The sequence below is a fragment of the Rhinatrema bivittatum genome, chromosome 6 (genome assembly GCF_901001135.1).
Source record: "Rhinatrema bivittatum chromosome 6, aRhiBiv1.1, whole genome shotgun sequence".
NCBI classification, from domain to species: Eukaryota; Metazoa; Chordata; class Amphibia; order Gymnophiona; family Rhinatrematidae; genus Rhinatrema; species Rhinatrema bivittatum.
The window spans coordinates 255,449,820-255,467,793 of NC_042620.1; the positions used below are offsets into that span (position 1 = coordinate 255,449,820).

Below are 17,974 nucleotides of genomic sequence, written 5' to 3' on the forward strand. Positions count from 1 at the left end.
AAAGTAGGCTAGAACAGGGGTGACTTACTGCAGAAGGATTCCACTTTTGACCTTTTCGTGAAAATTATTGATTTGAGTTTTGGAGGGAAGTTATGATTACCCTTCCTGCCCTGAGAAGGAGAAGATCAGGAGAGCTGCAAGTCTCTGCTGCCTGAAATATTTCATCTAAGAGTTCCTGTGAATCTTCTTGAGAGACAGAACTGTACGTAAGAACCATTTTTGATACATCCAAAGACACCCAATGGGAGTCTTCATCCTGGCAAGAAGTGAAATTGGGAGTCAGTAATCTCTTATTTTTATATGCCAGCATTTTTTGAAGGGGATTTTTCCCACCCATCTAGGATACCACTGTCTACCAGGAAGCCTTACTTGTTCAATCTATGAAGGGTGAGAGTTTTCCATGGCTCAGATACTGGGAGCCCTCTGTCAGGGACAGCAGGTCTTAAACTGTTGGCTATAGAGGTTGCAAGCTGAAGCCCTCCAGGGAGAGCCATGCTAGCTATAGAGAGTAAGGGAAGCAGTATTTTCTATCCTCCAGATATTAGGGGCTGGGACACACCTGGTAAAGTATCATTGGCCCAAAAAGAGATCCAACCTTGATAGCACACCTGTTTAATTCCCTAGCCAGTGGAGAGTCTTTGGTGGCACAGTTAATCTCTAATTCACTAGGCTAGGTCTGTAAGGGTTGCTCTGAATCTGGTTAAGCTATTTTGGATCTTACTCCTCGTTTACCTTAAGGAAGCACTCTTGAATATTTGTTTCTCCTGCATATTGTAAGACAGGAATCCATGTAATGTTTAATATGTTTCTTTAATTAAAGCTTGTGAATTATGCCTGTTGTTTCTAAGCTCTAATCAAATCCTAACACCCTTGCACAGATAGAGAAAATATTGGAGACCTGTGATTTCCATTTGTTATGCCAAGAACTTATGTGTACTGTGCCATTTTGCCAACTAAGAACTTTTTGCAATAAAGAATTATTCTGAACACTCAAACTGACTCTCCAGAGTATTTTGTTGGCATTTACATCCCTTAATGGTGAAACTGAACTGATATCTCCCCAGGACAGTAAACTTGAGAATTACCTCTATTACTTTGGGCCTTGGAGGATTATTCCTCCCCCACACTAGAAAAAGAACCTTACCCCAGAGCCCGAGACTGTTTTGAAGTGGGAGAAAAAGAGAAGTGGCCCCAGAACTCTTGTATGCTTCTGCCCTCTAGGCTACAAACTGGAAAAGGGGTTACATACAAAACTATTGCTTGTGAATTCCTTGAATCCTTTACATTATTTTTTGAACTCCTTGCACCCCATGGAGTGGCCATGTTCAGCACAGGGCAATAGTGACATCACACACTTATTGAGATCTGACTGTCTCCGCTGGTTGTGATGTCATGGATGATATCAGACCCACATTTGCGTATGCACACACACACACACACACACACACATCGTATGTAATGTCATTTGGGACTTTTGGAAAGAACATCAGTAATAGGAGTGCTTTAAGAAGTGCCATAGTGCAGACTTAGCTGTGGAATTTGTATTTGCAGTGCATATACAAGGAACAACTTTCTTCCAATCCATGTTTTTCACCTCCTGGTTAAGTGCTGATGCTTGCCCCAGTTTCCATAACTGAGTTTTCTCATGTGTAGATAGACTAAGGCCAGAAGTGCACAATGGTGACTGAAAGCAGAGCACTTGAATATTTAGCCACATGGCCATACTTTCCAGAAGCTTGGTCTTTACAACTTGAGAAGACAGTTACCTGGTAAGTGCCTGTATGTTTTTGAGTGCTGGTTTGGGTGTTGCTTTAGGTTCCTAAGTCTTGCTTTGGGTGGTGTTTGGATTTTGGTTTAGGAATTAGTCTGGTTGCTGCTTTGCGTCTTTTTTAGATTGGAGTAGTGATTTTGATTCTTGGTTTTTAGTTGCTGGTTGAGATCTGGTCTGGGTTCCAGTTTTGGTAGTATTTTAATGGTCCTGGCCTGAATTCTGATATTTGAGTGCTGATTTAGGTCTGGGATTGAGGTGGAGTTGGGTGTTTGTGTGCTATCTGGCTTACGTTTTTGACTGATGATAGTGCTGGTTGGAGCATAGGATGTTGTGTTAAGACTGGTAGCTCCATTCTGGTTGTCAACCGTGGTGAAGGCCACATCTGGTACATATTTCTTGATCCAGTCTGGGTAGGCAGTGAGGCGCGTGTAGACACCAGGGTAGTTGGCCAAAGCGCAACCAATTCCCCAACTCACTAATCCTGCCAGCAGCCAGGAACCTCTATACTGATATACCAAGGGGCCGCCTGAGTCTCCCTGCAATGAGAGCAAGTAACAGTAAAGACTTGAAGTACATTTTGGTTCTTAATTGATTGAGAAGAGGCAATCTATTTAATCAAATTGAAAAGATTCATGGTGTATTTCAACCAATAGGGTTGCTACAAGCAAGTACATCATTACATAAGGCTTCTCGAGAGATCAATAATAGTTCCATGGAAACTTCTGACCTCATAAAATCTTTAAAGTTTCACTTCTGATTGATTGTGGGAGGCTAATTGATAGCATGATAGTCCAACGGTGAAAGTACAGAGCTTTGATGCCTGCAGGCCTGGGTTATGTTCCCATTGCTACCACCAATCTCACTGTCTTACAGTCTACTAGTGTGATCTCAGAACTAGACACCCACAGAACAGGCTCCAGTCCCACAGCCACCACCAGTTTTGGTGTAAGACCAACATCAGATCACTTCAATTGTAAGTTCTTTGGCCTTGGATAACATATCTTGGACAAAGCTATGAATAATAACAACAAAATATAAATGATAAAAACAATTATTGTGTGGTTCCTAGATGAGTTTAAAGGAGGTCTCACCTGGCAGGAATCCTTTCCGCCCCCCTTATACCCAGCACATAGCATGTCATCCTGAATTATCTTTATATTCACACTGATGTTGGATCCACGGTGGTACATCTGATCACATGAGGTTTGACTGATGATGGGGACCATCACCTCCTGGAGAGTCTGAGGTGCTGGTAGATTCACTAAACATATTGGAAAACATAAGGAGGGGTGTGTCATCTCTGTACCATTACTGAAGTCAGTGACTCATTCTTCACATCTTTGCCCTCACACATTCAGTAGCAGTGAAGTCTCACTCATTTCTCACATCACTGAACTCATACTGAATGATTCACATCAGAACTATTGGACTGATTTTATTTCTTCATTTGTGCGTTTAATACACAACCATTGAGCTCCAAACCATCACTGACAATTTGAGGCAATCATGGTTTCCATAGGTTCTATATCTACATATTCTTAGAATTATAGATCTCTATTTATAAATAAAAAACAGAGGAGGAAATAGAGGAGGAAAGAGCATGAAAGGTGGACAGATGTGACATGGTTGCAGGGGAGAGGAAAAAGAATGACTGTGTGAGGGAGGAGAGAATGAGAGGAATGCAGGGCTGGAGGAAGAGAGAAGAGTGCACTTGGGTGAAATAGGAGGGGACAGAGAGATGTTAGGTGAAGGAGGAGGGTGAGAGGGCTGCATTGGGCTGGGGGTCAGGGTGCGTTCACTAACTAGGAAAGAAATGCACTCTATGTACTTCCACTGCTTCCCAATGCACTCTATGTACTTCCACTGCTTCCCAAACAAACATCAAAACTTTCAAAAAAGAGCTGAAAACCTGGCTGTTCACCAGAGCCTATTCAAGCTCACTCAATCAACCAGCCCACCAAACATCCATGCAATCCAACATTAAGAAGAACACCGCAGAAGAAAAACGCATCCCTCGATCAGCTTAATAACTCGTATCATTAAATGACCTAAGATAATAATCTGCAATTGACCTCATATAGGACATATTACATAGTATATTTTACATCCTCATAAAATACCTTGTACCCCTTACCCCTGCTGTTACTGACCAAACTATGCAATCCATCTGAATTACTTATGACCTTACATGTGTTAATACTTAATAACACTAATTCTATATGTAACAACAGTTTATATGTAATAACTTCACTGTAATTAATAATATGTAAGATCAACATTTATATGTAATAACAATTTTTTATATGTAATACTTTTGCTGTATGCAATAACCCCATAATCCCATAATCCCATAACCACATGACAATTTGCTACGATGATATTTATTTATACTTGTTTCATGACTCGGTAAACCGTTCTGATGGCGAAACCAAATGACGGTATACAAAACACGTTAAATAATAAATAAATAAATAAATACAATTTTAGGAGACGGGTCAGAAGGTGAGAGTACTTGGTGAGCATATTTTGTCCCTGGCAATAAGTCCTGGAGGAATTTTAGAATCCTTGATTATATGTAATGATTATGACATATTCCTTGGGACTGGAGGGTGGAACTCACTCTAATTTTGTCAGTCTGAAGTCAGCAATATAACCTACATCTGTCTGTCATGCTACAGCTTGTAGAGTTAGTCCCTTTGGCTCTGAAAAGGGGGAGAGTACAGCTAGGAAGAGGCATGATAAAGGGGTGTGAGAAAATAAGGACCCAGAGAATGAGAGAAGGGGGAATGGGGAAGACACAGAAGGGGAGAAAGGATGAAGTGTCAAATCGAGTCCCCAGGTACTCCAAGGATTGGGATGGAAATGGTTCTTTGCTAGGTTCCAACAAACCAGTCCAAAAGGAAAGCCAAAAGCAAAATAATTTTCAAATTTAGGCCAAAAACATCACTACTTTATTTTTATTTTCAAAATTTACAATTTTTCAAATTTTGTAATTTAAATTTTTATATATAAACCGCATCAGCAAGCCTGTCAGCGTGTCTCAATGCTTTTTCTGAGGCCGCCCGGACTTCTTAATCATTTGCAGTTTTTTTAGTAACAGTAAAGTCTCTCAAAAGTCATCAACCAAATTTATCAACCACTTGTATCTCATAGGTCTTATGTAAAAAGGTCCCGTACATCTCTATGTATATTCCTCCTGGCTTGATCTCTCTTTCACATATAAAAATCCTACAGGCTCACCAGCCTATCAGAATGTTTACATCACATTCCTACTGGCTCTTTGCTCTTTGCTAGGTTCACCACCCAGCTCAGTGTCTTCAACCTCTCTAGGACCCTCTGTACCACCAGCTGGCAGAGGTGCGCCAAAATTCCCTGAATGAGCCAGTCATCCACATATGAGTGTACCAGTACTCCTTCCTTCCGAAGGATTACCGGCACTACCACCATCATTTTCGTGAACGTACCCAGCGCTGTCACCAAACCGAGAGGAAGGGCACAAAAGTGAAAATGTTCTCCCCAGAATCATAAACCACAGGAACCTCTGGTGTTTCTGCCTGATTGGGATATGTAGGTACGCCTCTGTGAGGTCTAGTGACACCAGGAACTCTCCCTTGCAACTGCTGCTATAACCACATGTAGCATCTCCATATGAAACCATGGTATCTTGAGAACCTTATTGTCCTTCTTTAAATCCAAAATCAGTCTGAATGTCCCTTCCTTTTTTGGGATCATGAAATAAATGAAATACTAACCTTTTCCCCGTTCTTCTCAGGGAACTAGTGCCACTGCTCTTAGCTGTCGCAAGAGGTCCACCATGTCATGAACCGCTACCTGTTTGGCACAAGTAGAACAAGGGGAGACGATAAAGATTTCCCATACCAGGTGTGTAAATTCTAACAAGTAACCATCATTTTATCATTCCCAAGCCCCACTAGTCCATTATGATTCTGGTCCACTCCCCGTAAAAGTGGGCCAACCGCCCAACAGCTGAAAGAGGACTAGCCTCATTTCATTGTGAAGACTTAGCTCCCCTGGTTCCTTAACCAGAGATATCTCAGGTCGGCTTTGGCCCACCTCAAATCGACTGGATCGTATCCGAGCTTTGCCTCTGTACCTCCGAAGGGCCTCTGTTCTGTCAATATCATCTATAGTCTCTAAAACCCGAACGGGTGATAAAGGATTACATTCCCCCCTTCGGCTTATCCTCCGATAGTATGTGTCCTTTGGATTCTCCTAGATGCTTCACCAGCTATACTAAATCCACTGCAAACATGTCTTTGATCAGAAGGGCCCCTAGCTGAGACTTGACCAAATATCTGCAGAGCAGTTTGTTAACTAGAGCAGCCACCTGGCCGAAACTGCTGACATCAAAACTCTAGAGAACGTCCTACTCAAGCTATACAAGGTAACCACTACATAGGCCACCACTGCCTTCAAGTGCTCTGCCTGCTTCTTAGGAAATGATGATGACATCTTTTTTACCTGCAACTGTTGAACCCAGCGCAAACAAGTTCTCTGCATAAAACTGTTGTATACCACAGCCTGGATATCCAAAGCAGAAACCTCAAAAATTCTCTTGAGGTGAACTTCTAGCTTCTGGTCCTGCACCTCTTTCAGCATGGCTGACTCTTAGCCATTGCTGAGAAAGAAACATCTTCCTTCCGAAGAATCAAAAGCTCAAGTGTCTCATCTGGTAACAGGTACAACTTCACTATGGTCTCAGGGGTGGCCCACTCCCTGACAACCAGATGCTTTACCGTCTTGTGGAAGGAAAAAGCCTTAGTCAGACCTCACAAGCCGACCATAATGGGGTATACCTTTTCCTGGTCTGACCCCATCTAAGGAAGTTTGATACCTAGCTGCTTAAGCACATGTGGAATCAAGAGTCAAAACTCTTCCCTGCAAAACCGCTGGACTACTTTAGGGTTGTTCCCTTCAGTCACTAGTACCTCCTCCAGATCCAGATTCAAAATGTCCTGAGGAGACTCTGCCCCGGAGATCCATCTGATGAAACATCATCGCCTTCGGAGTCCTTGAGTCTCCAGACTCCTCTTCCCTGGGCCACCTTACTACCCAGCCAAGCCAAGCACTCTCAGGGTGTTCGATGATGTATTTTTGCAGGACTTGAGTCACCTTGCAGGTGACCCTGGATACAAGAGCACTTTTCCCTTGCTGCTTTTCTATCTAGATAAGCTCTGTGCAGAACTAACACAAAATCCGAGGAAAAGGCCTGAGAATCCAAAACCTCCAGGGTAGCATTCTCTGAAATGCTCCCTGTTCCACGCACAGGTCCCCAGAGACAGGCAGAGCTCCGGAGTCTCAATGCATGGATGAGACAATGGGGCAAGGAAGAGGGATTCAGTTTTGTATGAACTGGGGAACCTTTTGGGGAAGGGGGAGTCTTTTCCGAAGGGATGGGCTCCACCTTAACCAGGGTGGAACCAGACTGCTGGTGTTAACCTATAAAAAGGAGATAGAGCTGCTTTTAAACTAGAACAAAAGGGAAAGCCGACAGTCGCTCAGCAGCACATGGTTTGGAGGGATGTATCTTCAAAGGATACTAATGAAGCATTAGAGTTAGGGCATCCCAAAAAAGAGGTTCCATGCATTGAGAAAGGTGGAAGGAAGGCAAAACGATTACTGGCATGGTTAACAGGTGAGGTGAAAGAGGCTATTTTAGCCAAAAGATCTTCATTCAAAAATTGGAAGAAGGATCCTTCAGAAGAAAATAGGATAAAGCATAAGCATAGGCAAGTTAAATGTAAGACATTGATAAGACAGGCTAAGAGAAAATTTGAAAAGAAATTGGCCATAGAGGCAAAAATTCACAATAAAAACTTTAAAAAATATATTTGAAGCAGAAATTTATCAACCACTTGTATCTCATAGGTCTTATGTAAAAAGGGCCCGTACATCTCTATGTACGGGACCTATGGACCCGGGAGTTGGTTGGATCGCTGGATGATTAAGGGGTTAAAGGGGCACTTAGAGAAGATAAGGCCATTGTGGAAAGAGTAAACGATTTCTTTGCATCAATGTTTACTGAAGAGGATATTGGAGAGATACCCGTTCCAGAGAAGGTTTTCATGGGTGATGATTCTGATCAATTGATCCAAATCACGGAGAACCTGGAAGATGTAGAAGAGTAGTAAATCACTTGGACTGGAATGCATACACCCCAGGGTTCTGAAAGAACCAAAAAATGAAATTTAACTATTAATAAAAATTTGTAACCTATCATTAAAATCATCTTATGTACCTGAAGAATGGAAAATGGCCAATGTTTCCCCTATATTTAAAAAGGGATCCAGGGGTGATCCGGGAAACTATAGACCAGTGAGCCTGTCTTCAGTGCCAGGAAAAATCATGGAAACTGTTCTGAAGAATAAAATCACAAAACATTTAGATAGACATGGTTTGATGGGATACAGCCAACATGTATTTACCCAAAGGAAGTCTTGCCTCACAAATCTCCTACATTTTTTTGAAGGGGTGAATAAACATGTGGACAAAGGTGAACCGGTAGATGTGGTGTATTTGGAATTCCAGAAGACATTCGACAAAGTCCCACATGAGAGGCTTTTAAGAAAAGTAAAAAGTCATGGGATAGGAGGCAATGTACTTTTGTGCATTGCAAGCTGGTTAAAAGACAGGAAACAGAGAGTAGGATTAAATGGTCAGTTTTCACAATAGAAAAAGGTAAACAGTGAAGTGCCTCAGGGATCTGAACTTGGACTGGTGCTTTTTTTTTTTTTATGCAATGTACATATAACACAGGAATTTCTTGTTACAGAAAGAGAGGTGTAAATAAGGTAAATACATTACCAATGAATGATTAGAAAAAGAAAATATTACCCATAATTATTAAAGGAAAAAGGGGAAGTCAAGAAAGAGAAAGGAGCAGAAAAACCATGAAAAAGAAAAATTATATGAGGGAGCAATCACCGCTACATATCAATAAGCCGATTCATGCAAAAGTATCCTCTAGGTATGAGAGTCCATGAAAACCCAAAGCTGTGAAGGTTCAAAGAAAACATAATTGGCGTTAAGATGTTTAATTTAACACTTACAAGGATATCATAAAATAAACTGGGTGCCCTTTGACAAAGCCTCTGATCTCATAGACAAAAATCTTTTCCTACGATCTTGAGTCGACCTAGTTATATCAGGATAAATCCACAATTTCTGACCATAAAATGTAAGTAATCTGTTACAAAGATAATATCTAAACAAGGTATTTCTGTCAACCAAAAAGGCAAAAGACACCAACAGAGTGGCTCTATTATTAATCTCTAGCTCTTGTGATGATTCAAGAATATTAGTCAAATCAAGGGTTAAATCTTGAGACTGATTTCCACCAGCAACTTCTTGAACTTGTGGCAAAAAATATGCCTTGGTAATAACCGGCATAGCGGCTGCAGGTATCTTAAGAACAAAGGATAAATAATTCTTAAGCAATTCTGTAGGTGATATCAGTTTAGTAAAGGGGAAATTTAAAATTCTCAAGTTCAAGCTTCTCAGGAAATTTTCAATATTTTCAAATTTTTTAGTATAAATCAAATCAGATTGAACCAAGCCACTTTGAATTTTTTCTACTGAGGCAAAATGAGATTTCAGACTTTCCATTTTCCCATCTGAGATTGAACTTGTTTTTCCATAGCCAGAATCCAGTGATTAGTGTCCAAAGAAATCTTGGTTAATGAAGAAATAGAAGACTCAAGAGAGAACAGAGCTTTCCAAAGGTCATCCAGTGTTAAAACAGAAGGCTTTGAAAGTGGAGATTTCACAGGCAGGTTTCCTTGCACCATATCCTCTAGACTCAATGCAGAAACCTGCCCCAAGATCTCAATAGGGGCCAGCATCGAGGCCCCTGCCGGAGGGCCAACCGCACGAGATAGCCCCACAAATAGTGGACTTTTTTCTCCAGCAGGAACACAGTCCGCTGCAGTGGAGGGTAGTATATGACTTCCTCCTCGACTATCTCCTCCAATACCAGCATCGCCGAACTCACCCCTGGCGAAGCCGGCAGAGTCACTGGATGTTCCGTTGGCCCCCGATGGGGGAGGAGAAGGTGTAATCGGTGCACCGGGGCTCAAAGAGATCTCCTCAGCCAGTGGGTTCGGCATCCACTCTGCACCTCCACCCGCAGCGGCACTCGCACCCGGAAGGGAGACCGATGTTTGCGTGAGAAATCCCTCGATCCATGGCTGAGGTAAATCCGGTAAGAGAGAATTAAAAGAAATCTCCTTACCTTAGCCTTCCACTTTGTATGTGGCATCAAGACTGGTGCTTTTTAATATATTTATAAATGATCTGAAAAGGGATACGACGAGTGAGGTGATCAAATTTGCGGATGACACTAAATTATGCAGAATAGTTAAATCTCAAGCAGTTTGTGATGAATTACAGGAAGACCTTGCGAGACTGGAAGATTGGGCTTCCAAATGGCAGATGAAATTTATTGTGGATAAGTGCAAGGTGTTGCATATAGGGGAAAATAACCCATGCTATAATTACACAATGTTAGGTTCCATATTGGGAGCTACCACCCAGGAAAAAGATCTAGGCATCATAGTGGATAATACTTTAAAATCATCGGCTCAGTGTGCTGCAGCAGTCAAAAAAGCAAACAGAATGTTAGGAATTATTAGGAAGGGAATGGTTAATAAAACAGAAAATGTCATAATGCCTCTTATCGCTCCATGGTGAGACCACACCTTGAATACTGTGTGCAGTTCTGGTCACTGCATCTCAAAAAGGATATAGCTGCTCTGGAGAAAGTGCAGAGAAGGGCGACCAAAATGACAAGGGGCATGGAACTGCTGCCCTATGAGGAAAGGCTACAAAAGTTAGGGCTGTTCAGTTCGGAAAAGAGACGACTGAGAGGGGATATGATAGAAGTCTATAAAATCATGAAAGGACTTGAAAAAGTTAATGTACATTGGTTATTTATTCTGTCAGATTAAAGAAGGACTAGGGGGCACTCCATGAAGCTAGAAGTAGCTCATTTAAAACAAATTGAAGAAAATTATTTTTCAGTCAGCACATAGTTAAGCTCTGGAATTCATTGCCAGAGGAAGTGGTTTTATCAGTTAGAGTAATCAGGTTTAAAAAAGGTTTGGATAAGTTCCTAGAGCAGGGCTTCCCAAACCTGTCCTCAGGACCCCACAGCCAGTTGGGTTTTCAGGATATCCACAATGAATATGCATGAGATAAATTTGCATATGCTGAGTCTCCATGGTATGGGAAGCCCTGTCCTAGAGGTTAAATCCATAAATTGTTATTATGGGAATTAATAAGCAATAGTAGCTTGTGATCTATCTAATGTTTGAGTACTTGCCAGGTACTTGTGACTTGGATTGGCCACTGTTGGAAACAGGATACTGGGCTTGATGGATCCTTGGTCTGACCCAGTATGGCATTTCTTATGTTATCTTATGTTAATCCTCCTGCATTAAGGCCTCCTCATTTTCCGAGTCTTCCAGGCTCTCCGCTGGACTCTGCACGGCAGGCAAAAAGGGAGAAGGGGAATCCCCTGCCTCCCCGGAAGCCTCTGGAGCCACTGCAACTACACTGAAGATTGCCACCATTCCCATACTCTTGGGAAAAGGATTTGTGGTGGCTCCCGACGACTTCATAGGGCTTTTATTCGATGAAATGGATTCTGCACTCTTACGAGCTGAAAACGGAGCCTGCACCGGCTCAGCTGCTTTCTCCTCTGGAGGCACAGCCCATGCACAAATATGCGCAGCTGAGACAAGTGCGCGTATCTCCACACCAGTGGCAAACTTTGCTGAAATCCTCGGCCTGAGCATATGTGTCCCACACATGCTGCCTCCTTGTCGCTTACTGCGGTGGCCTTGTCAACGCTGGGACCACCGCTGGATCTCACTTGTGTCTGGTGTGATCACTGATCACGCACAAAGGCAGCCGAGAAACCCTCTCCCAGCCACTATATTAAGTCGTTTCTTTTTTTTTTTTTTGTGTAATAGATGAAGACAAACGTACTTTCCTGAATGCTGCAGAGCGGCTGCTGGCTCCAGAGGACTCTCTGGGTGACTGAGGGAACTGGACCACCAGCTAATCGAAAACCCCTCAGTGTCCAGGAATGAGCCAGCATCAAGGGTCACCAACCCCCTGCTCATCCACCTCAACCAGGGAGGACCTAACAACCCCTTAGGAGGATGCTCCTGAAAGAAAACTCTCTTTCTCTTCTTTTGTTTTATTTTTTTAATTCCAGACTGCAGGCTTTAAACCTCTACCATCTACTGGAGACAGAAAAATACTGAGGGAATGCAGGTGGCACTCTAGGTTAAGTAGCAGTGTCAGTAAAGCTTTTCTTCTCCATCTACTGGCAGGGAGGCAAAACCCAGGAATGAGGACTGATCTGAGGTATGAACAGGAACATAGGGATTGTTAATGAATAATGAATATATATGAAAGGAGTGAGGAGTGATGGCCCACACTTTGTTAATTAGGCCCCTCTTAACTGAGTTATGGCTAAGTTCAATCCTACAGCACAAAAACTATAAGAAATATATTGACTGATGCCATGATATTATAATCTGTTATTCTATTCTCTAATACATATTGTGGGAAATGCACTGATCAGTGCTGTGATAGAATAATTGACTATTTGGCTCTATAGCACAGACACCAGGAAAAAGTGCTGATCAATATTGCCAATGTAACCCCACCCCAGGGTGCTGGTCCAGCACGGGTGGGGCCATAAAATTATTTATAATCTCTTTGGGGCAGGGACCCTGACTAGTTGTTCTTCTCTTAACTCCCAAGGTGTAGGTTCTTTTGACTGTAAGCAGAAAGGGATCCTCTCAGGTCCCAATGTGGGGTGACTTTCTCCCTTAAATTCCCTGGGTGAGGTGAAGTTTTTACACTCTTGTGTGCTGTGTTCCTAAATAAGATGCAGAGGCCACTGGGCTTGTGTCCAAAATAATAACTTTACTGGAAACGGTGCTGAATTGCACAATAAATATGAATGTCTAGCACCACAGTTCTTTCTTTCTTTGATTACAAATCTCTGTCCTCTATCCATGCAAGATTCTTTTGAACAGGCTGGGGATCTAGCCACCTTCCTGGCTTAGGTTTAAGTGGTGATTCCCCTGTGGTCAGGGCCCCTTTAGTGGTTGGGAATACCCTTCCCAGATGGCAAAAACTGTCTTTGCACAGAGAGTGATTTTTTTTCTCTCTTTCTCCAGGGGTTATGAAGACTCTGGATGTCCTTGATCTTGATGGGGATCCCTGATGGAAGGGATCCTGGATGGGACTGCAGGTTTCACAGGCCCACAGATGGGTAGGACATGGGGTAGAAAAAAAAAACCCCACTTCCTCTCAGGTCTTGGAAAATCAACTTCTTCTGTATCCCCAAAAGCAAATAGCACTGGAGATACCTTGCAACAGGGCACCACCACTTCAGGGGCAGGTCTTCCCGATCCCTGGGTGTCCGGAGCACGGGGTTCCCAGGCTCTGCGTCCTGGAAGGGCCCAGGTGTTCAGCGAGGTCTCCTACCAGGCAAAAAGTCTAAAAATCCAAATTATTCCCTGGACAACCAACTCTGCACCTCAGATGGAGAGAACGGCAGTGAAGACCCGACCTGCTCTGTGGGATCTTGGATGGCTTCCAAGGCTCCAGGTAGGCCCAAAATTCAAGAAAATCTCCAACCTTCCTCTTAAAGCTGTCACTAAGTGCCCCAGAGCCCTTTGCAGAGCTCTGCTATAAAACCTCCTGCAGTGATATCCATTACAGCACCGCTGTCCATGAATGGATCCTCCCCCTATTTATCTCTCTCTCTCTCTAACTGCACTACTCTATATGATCCCGGGGCTTACTGGTAACATGGAAAGGTGCCCGGGTTACACCAATATTTTCTGCTCATACTAAAAAAAAAAAAAAATCAGCAGTTTTAGTAGGAGATGTAAATTTTCATTGAGTCTCGGAAGGATATTTCTTTTCGTCTTCTTTTTTTTTTTGGGGGGGGGGGGGGGCATTGTCATGTAATCCCTTTGCACTATCCCTACCACCCACCAGGGGTTAAATTCTTGGCCACAATTGTCCCAGCAAGCACTGCACAGATATCTTTTTTTTTATTTTATTTATATTTATTTATATTCTGTTTTTCGGCACTTCAAAGTGGATTACATTCAGGTACTGTCGCCTGCACCTGTGCTTCTCTCCTGGCAATTTCCCACCCATCCACTGGATTTCCACTTTCCTGTAGCCAAGTGCCCCTGCCCTCAAGCTACAACTTGAGGCTCACAGAGAATTGCATTCACAGAGCATTTAATAAAACTATTGGGATCCTACAGCAAATCATTTAACCTGGGTAACTGCCACGGGCCCCTTTAAACTGCAGGGTGTGGCATGAAAAAAACAACAACTGCAACTTTTTATTCTTTAACTAAAACAGGCAATGGAAGGCCCTGTAAAGGGCCATGAGGGAGGGGGGAATCCATTCCTTCCAGGCAGCTAACCAGCCGGCCAGCCAGAGGGCTCCTTCAGGGGCATAGGTATCCCCCAGCCACAGTAGGCAAAAATCTTTTTTTCCTCTTACTTTCTTCATTAAGACTTCCATGGGCCTTATCTGCTCCTTCATGTAAATGTGTGAGATTTAAAAGTAGACAAGTGATTGGATATTCTATGGTCCACTGGCATAGGACTGGCGAATCAGAAGCTGTTTTCTTCTTAGCATAGCTAAGCTTATGTTGCGGTACTAGCAGAGACTAGAATGTGCTTCTTGGCAGGAAACAATGTCTGTAAAGTCCATGAAAGCTCCAACAACTTCAGAAGCATTTAGCTGGATAACTCAGAAAATATCTGGCTAAATGGAGATTTGGGAATTTAGCCAGTTAAATTCTAGCCGGATAAGATTTTATCCGGCTAAAATTTGGCCACATAAGTTAGGAGCATTCCGGGGCATAACTGGGAGGAGTTGAGCCGGCTAATGCTGGCTCGGCCCGTAGGGCCCATCCAAAAGTTAGCCAGATAAATGTATCCGGCTAACTTGTTGAGCCGCACAGTGGCTGAATATAGGCCTCTTCGTGTCTAGCTGTGTCAGCTAATTTCAGCTATGCATGGCGCGGATTGCAGGAAAATATTGGGCCGGGGGATTTTTCAAAACCAGCCTATGGGGTAACTGGTGCACTCATGCACCTTCCCTGCAGCGCATGTGACAACAGCTCCCAAAAGCACGTCAAGTTAACTCTGGAACCTGACAGAATTGAGCCAAAACATCTCCAAAATAAACGTCTTGTGAGGGAATAATATCACTTACAACATGTATATTATTCTTGTATGGAGTGCTGTAAAACCCTGCAAAAAAAGTAAAAAAGACCCTTGGAATTGGTATTGAGTTTATTGTAATGTGCGCTGGGTATAAGCTTGGCCCTCAGAAAGCCACAAGTAAACTGAATTACAATTTCAATATAGTAAATCTCCCAAACAAAAACTGCCAGCCCTCACACACTAATAACCCTACTTATGAAAAGGCAACACTGCAATTATTACACCAAACCCTAAAACACCAATACACCTACTATTAGGAAAACAGAAAAAGCCAAGCTGCTACAGATTCCTACACAGAGCCTACACACTAGCAGAACACGTCAACTCAGTCACACATACAACATACAAACAGAGCCTTACAAAAATGCAGAATAAAGTAACCATAAAGTATTAATACAAATGTTCAGACAAAAACTGAACTGATAACCGCAACTGACCAGATTATTATGCAGTGCAACAATGGAAAAACAGAAATATTACAATTCCTCAGAAAACACCAAAATCAGTAAATATAAATGATCAATAGAAGTAAAACCATACTAATAAAAAGAATATTTCAAAACAGCTGACAAATAGAACATCTAATAATTGAAAACTCATATACATTTTCCAAAGACCAATAAAGTATTTCAAACACCATCCAATACTTAAAACTTAAAAAGGATAAAAAATCCCGGTTGTTCATACCTGGAATCTTTTGATTTCTAGATGTCCTGAGATTGTCATGGATTAGCAGGGGAGAGGTCAGAGGTTGTTCCTCACAATCTCTCTCTCTTATATATACACACATGCTCAATCAGAGAACATGCTCTCACACACAGACATGCTCTCACAGACACACACACACATGATCTCACAGATACACACACAGACAGACATGCTGTCTCAGACACACACATATACACAGATGTGCCCTCACAGACACACACACATACAGACACACACACATGATCTCACAGATACACACACATACAGACATGCTGTCTCAGACACACACATACACAGATGTGCCCTCACAGACACACACACATACACATGATCTTACAGATACACACACACACAGACATGCTGTCTCAGACACACACACACACACACACAGACATGCTCTCCCAGATACACACACATAGACATGCTGTCTCAGACACACACACACAGACATGCTCTCCCAGATACACACACATAGACATGCTGTCTCAGATATGTTCTCACACACACACATGCACAAACACATGCTCAGGATAGAAAGTTAAAGGCAATACTTAAGAATCTTTAACATCGGCAGCTCGCACCTTCATGTCCACTACCTTTTCCCCTGCCCCCCTCGCCAATCACCCCGAACAAGCCCTCCCCCCCTCCCCCCACATCAAACTCTGCAAATACTCAGTGTTGGGAAAAACATTTCCGCAGCTTTATTCACTGCTAACACAAACACTATCAGTACCCGAGTCACTGATGTGTATTACGAGATTTGAATCCCGTGCGTTGTGCCGGCGTCCGCCATTTTAAGCCAGGCCGCCAAAATCTTCCGGCCCCCCTGCCATGGCTCCAAGCAAGGGGGCCATCGCCTTTGGGCAGGCCATGCCTACTTGATATACCACTCCGTCCCATAGGACCTGCAGTTTGTCAACACCCTGTCCTCCATGCCCCTAATTTACCTACCAACTCGGGTACCCCCGCCACAGGCCTGGGATAGTGTCTTACTTGTCCCAGGCCCCCCCCACCACATTCCTGTGGCCTACCACCACCACCCAGTGCCTCCTGTATGACGTTACTCTTACACTGACCAGCTGCCAGTTCAGTCTCCTCCCCACCTCCCGTCTGTAAACAGCAAGTGTCCTGGGGAAAGACGGAGGTACCTTCTCTGGGCTTTAAGTGTCCGCTCAGTACTTCTGACTGGATATTGTAGAGGTCCATTTAAGGTCATACTGTCTGATTCAAAACCAGGCAGTTGGCAACCCTAATCCCAAATCAGTTACAAAAACACGGTGCAAATAAACTAAAAAGTTTAGTATTAAAAAGGATTTACACTTTACAGTATAAAAAGGGATTGAAAAAAATGCAAACAACAAACAGGGAAAAAGTAAAGGAATTTTTACAGTATCTCTGCTATACTTGGAACCCCTGGTTTCCTGGGGCAGATTTTTCAAAATTCTGTGGCAATTATGTGAGAAATTAGCATGGTTTTGCATATGATTGCAATTTAATTTTTTTATTACTTTTTAAAAATAAGGTTGTTCTCTGACATTTCTGTTAATTTATTTGGTTCTTTATTAGAGGAAAAGTGATCTTAGTGATTGAGACTAGGGAAGAAGGGGAAAGGAAAAGAGATCTCAGAAGAGGGAAATGAAGAAAGAAATAAAGGATGGAAGAGGACAGAGACACAGAGGAAAAGGGAGGAAAGGATGGGGATTCAGTGATGATAAGGGAAGTGAATGAGAGGAGAGGATGGACAGGGAGAAAGGAGGAGGAAGGATCAGGGATAGGGAGGGGAAAAGAAAGGTAGTATTGGGGATGGAAGAAAAGGAGGGAAGAATGGGATGAAGAAGACAGGGAGGAAAGAAGGAGGACATGGGATGGAGGTGGAGGAGGATTGAAGATTGAGGTGAGGATGGAAAAGAGAAGAATCTTATCCTCTCTTTCCTTTATCTCCCCTTCTAGAGCCCTTTTTATTCCTTCACACCCCAATGCTCCCTCTAATCCTCTCAATCATATCCAACCCCCTCCCCGTCTCATACCCACTCCAGTCACTTCACTGTCTCCCGCCATTTCCTACCTCCTGCTCATCCATGGCACTCTCCCCCATCCTTTCATCCATGGCACTCTCCCCCATCCTTTCATTTCCTCTCCCCCATCCTTTCATCCATGGCACTCTCCCCCACCCTTTCATTTCCTTCCCCATCCTTT

The 17,974-nt window shown here is 43.0% G+C and overlaps 1 protein-coding gene across 1 annotated transcript in view; it reads right to left on the minus strand.

Annotated features, from left to right (window-relative positions):
• LOC115094691 (transmembrane protease serine 9-like) overlaps positions 1 to 17,974 on the minus strand; it is a 98,952-nt gene that overhangs the window by 78,347 nt on the left and 2,631 nt on the right. The window contains exons 2-3 of the mRNA XM_029607942.1: positions 2,863 to 3,032; positions 2,061 to 2,307 (exon numbers count right to left, since the gene is read on the minus strand). Of these exons, the coding sequence (XP_029463802.1) occupies positions 2,061 to 2,307; positions 2,863 to 2,997 (382 nt within the window). The 5' untranslated portion in view covers positions 2,998 to 3,032. The remainder of the gene's footprint in view (positions 1 to 2,060; positions 2,308 to 2,862; positions 3,033 to 17,974) is intronic.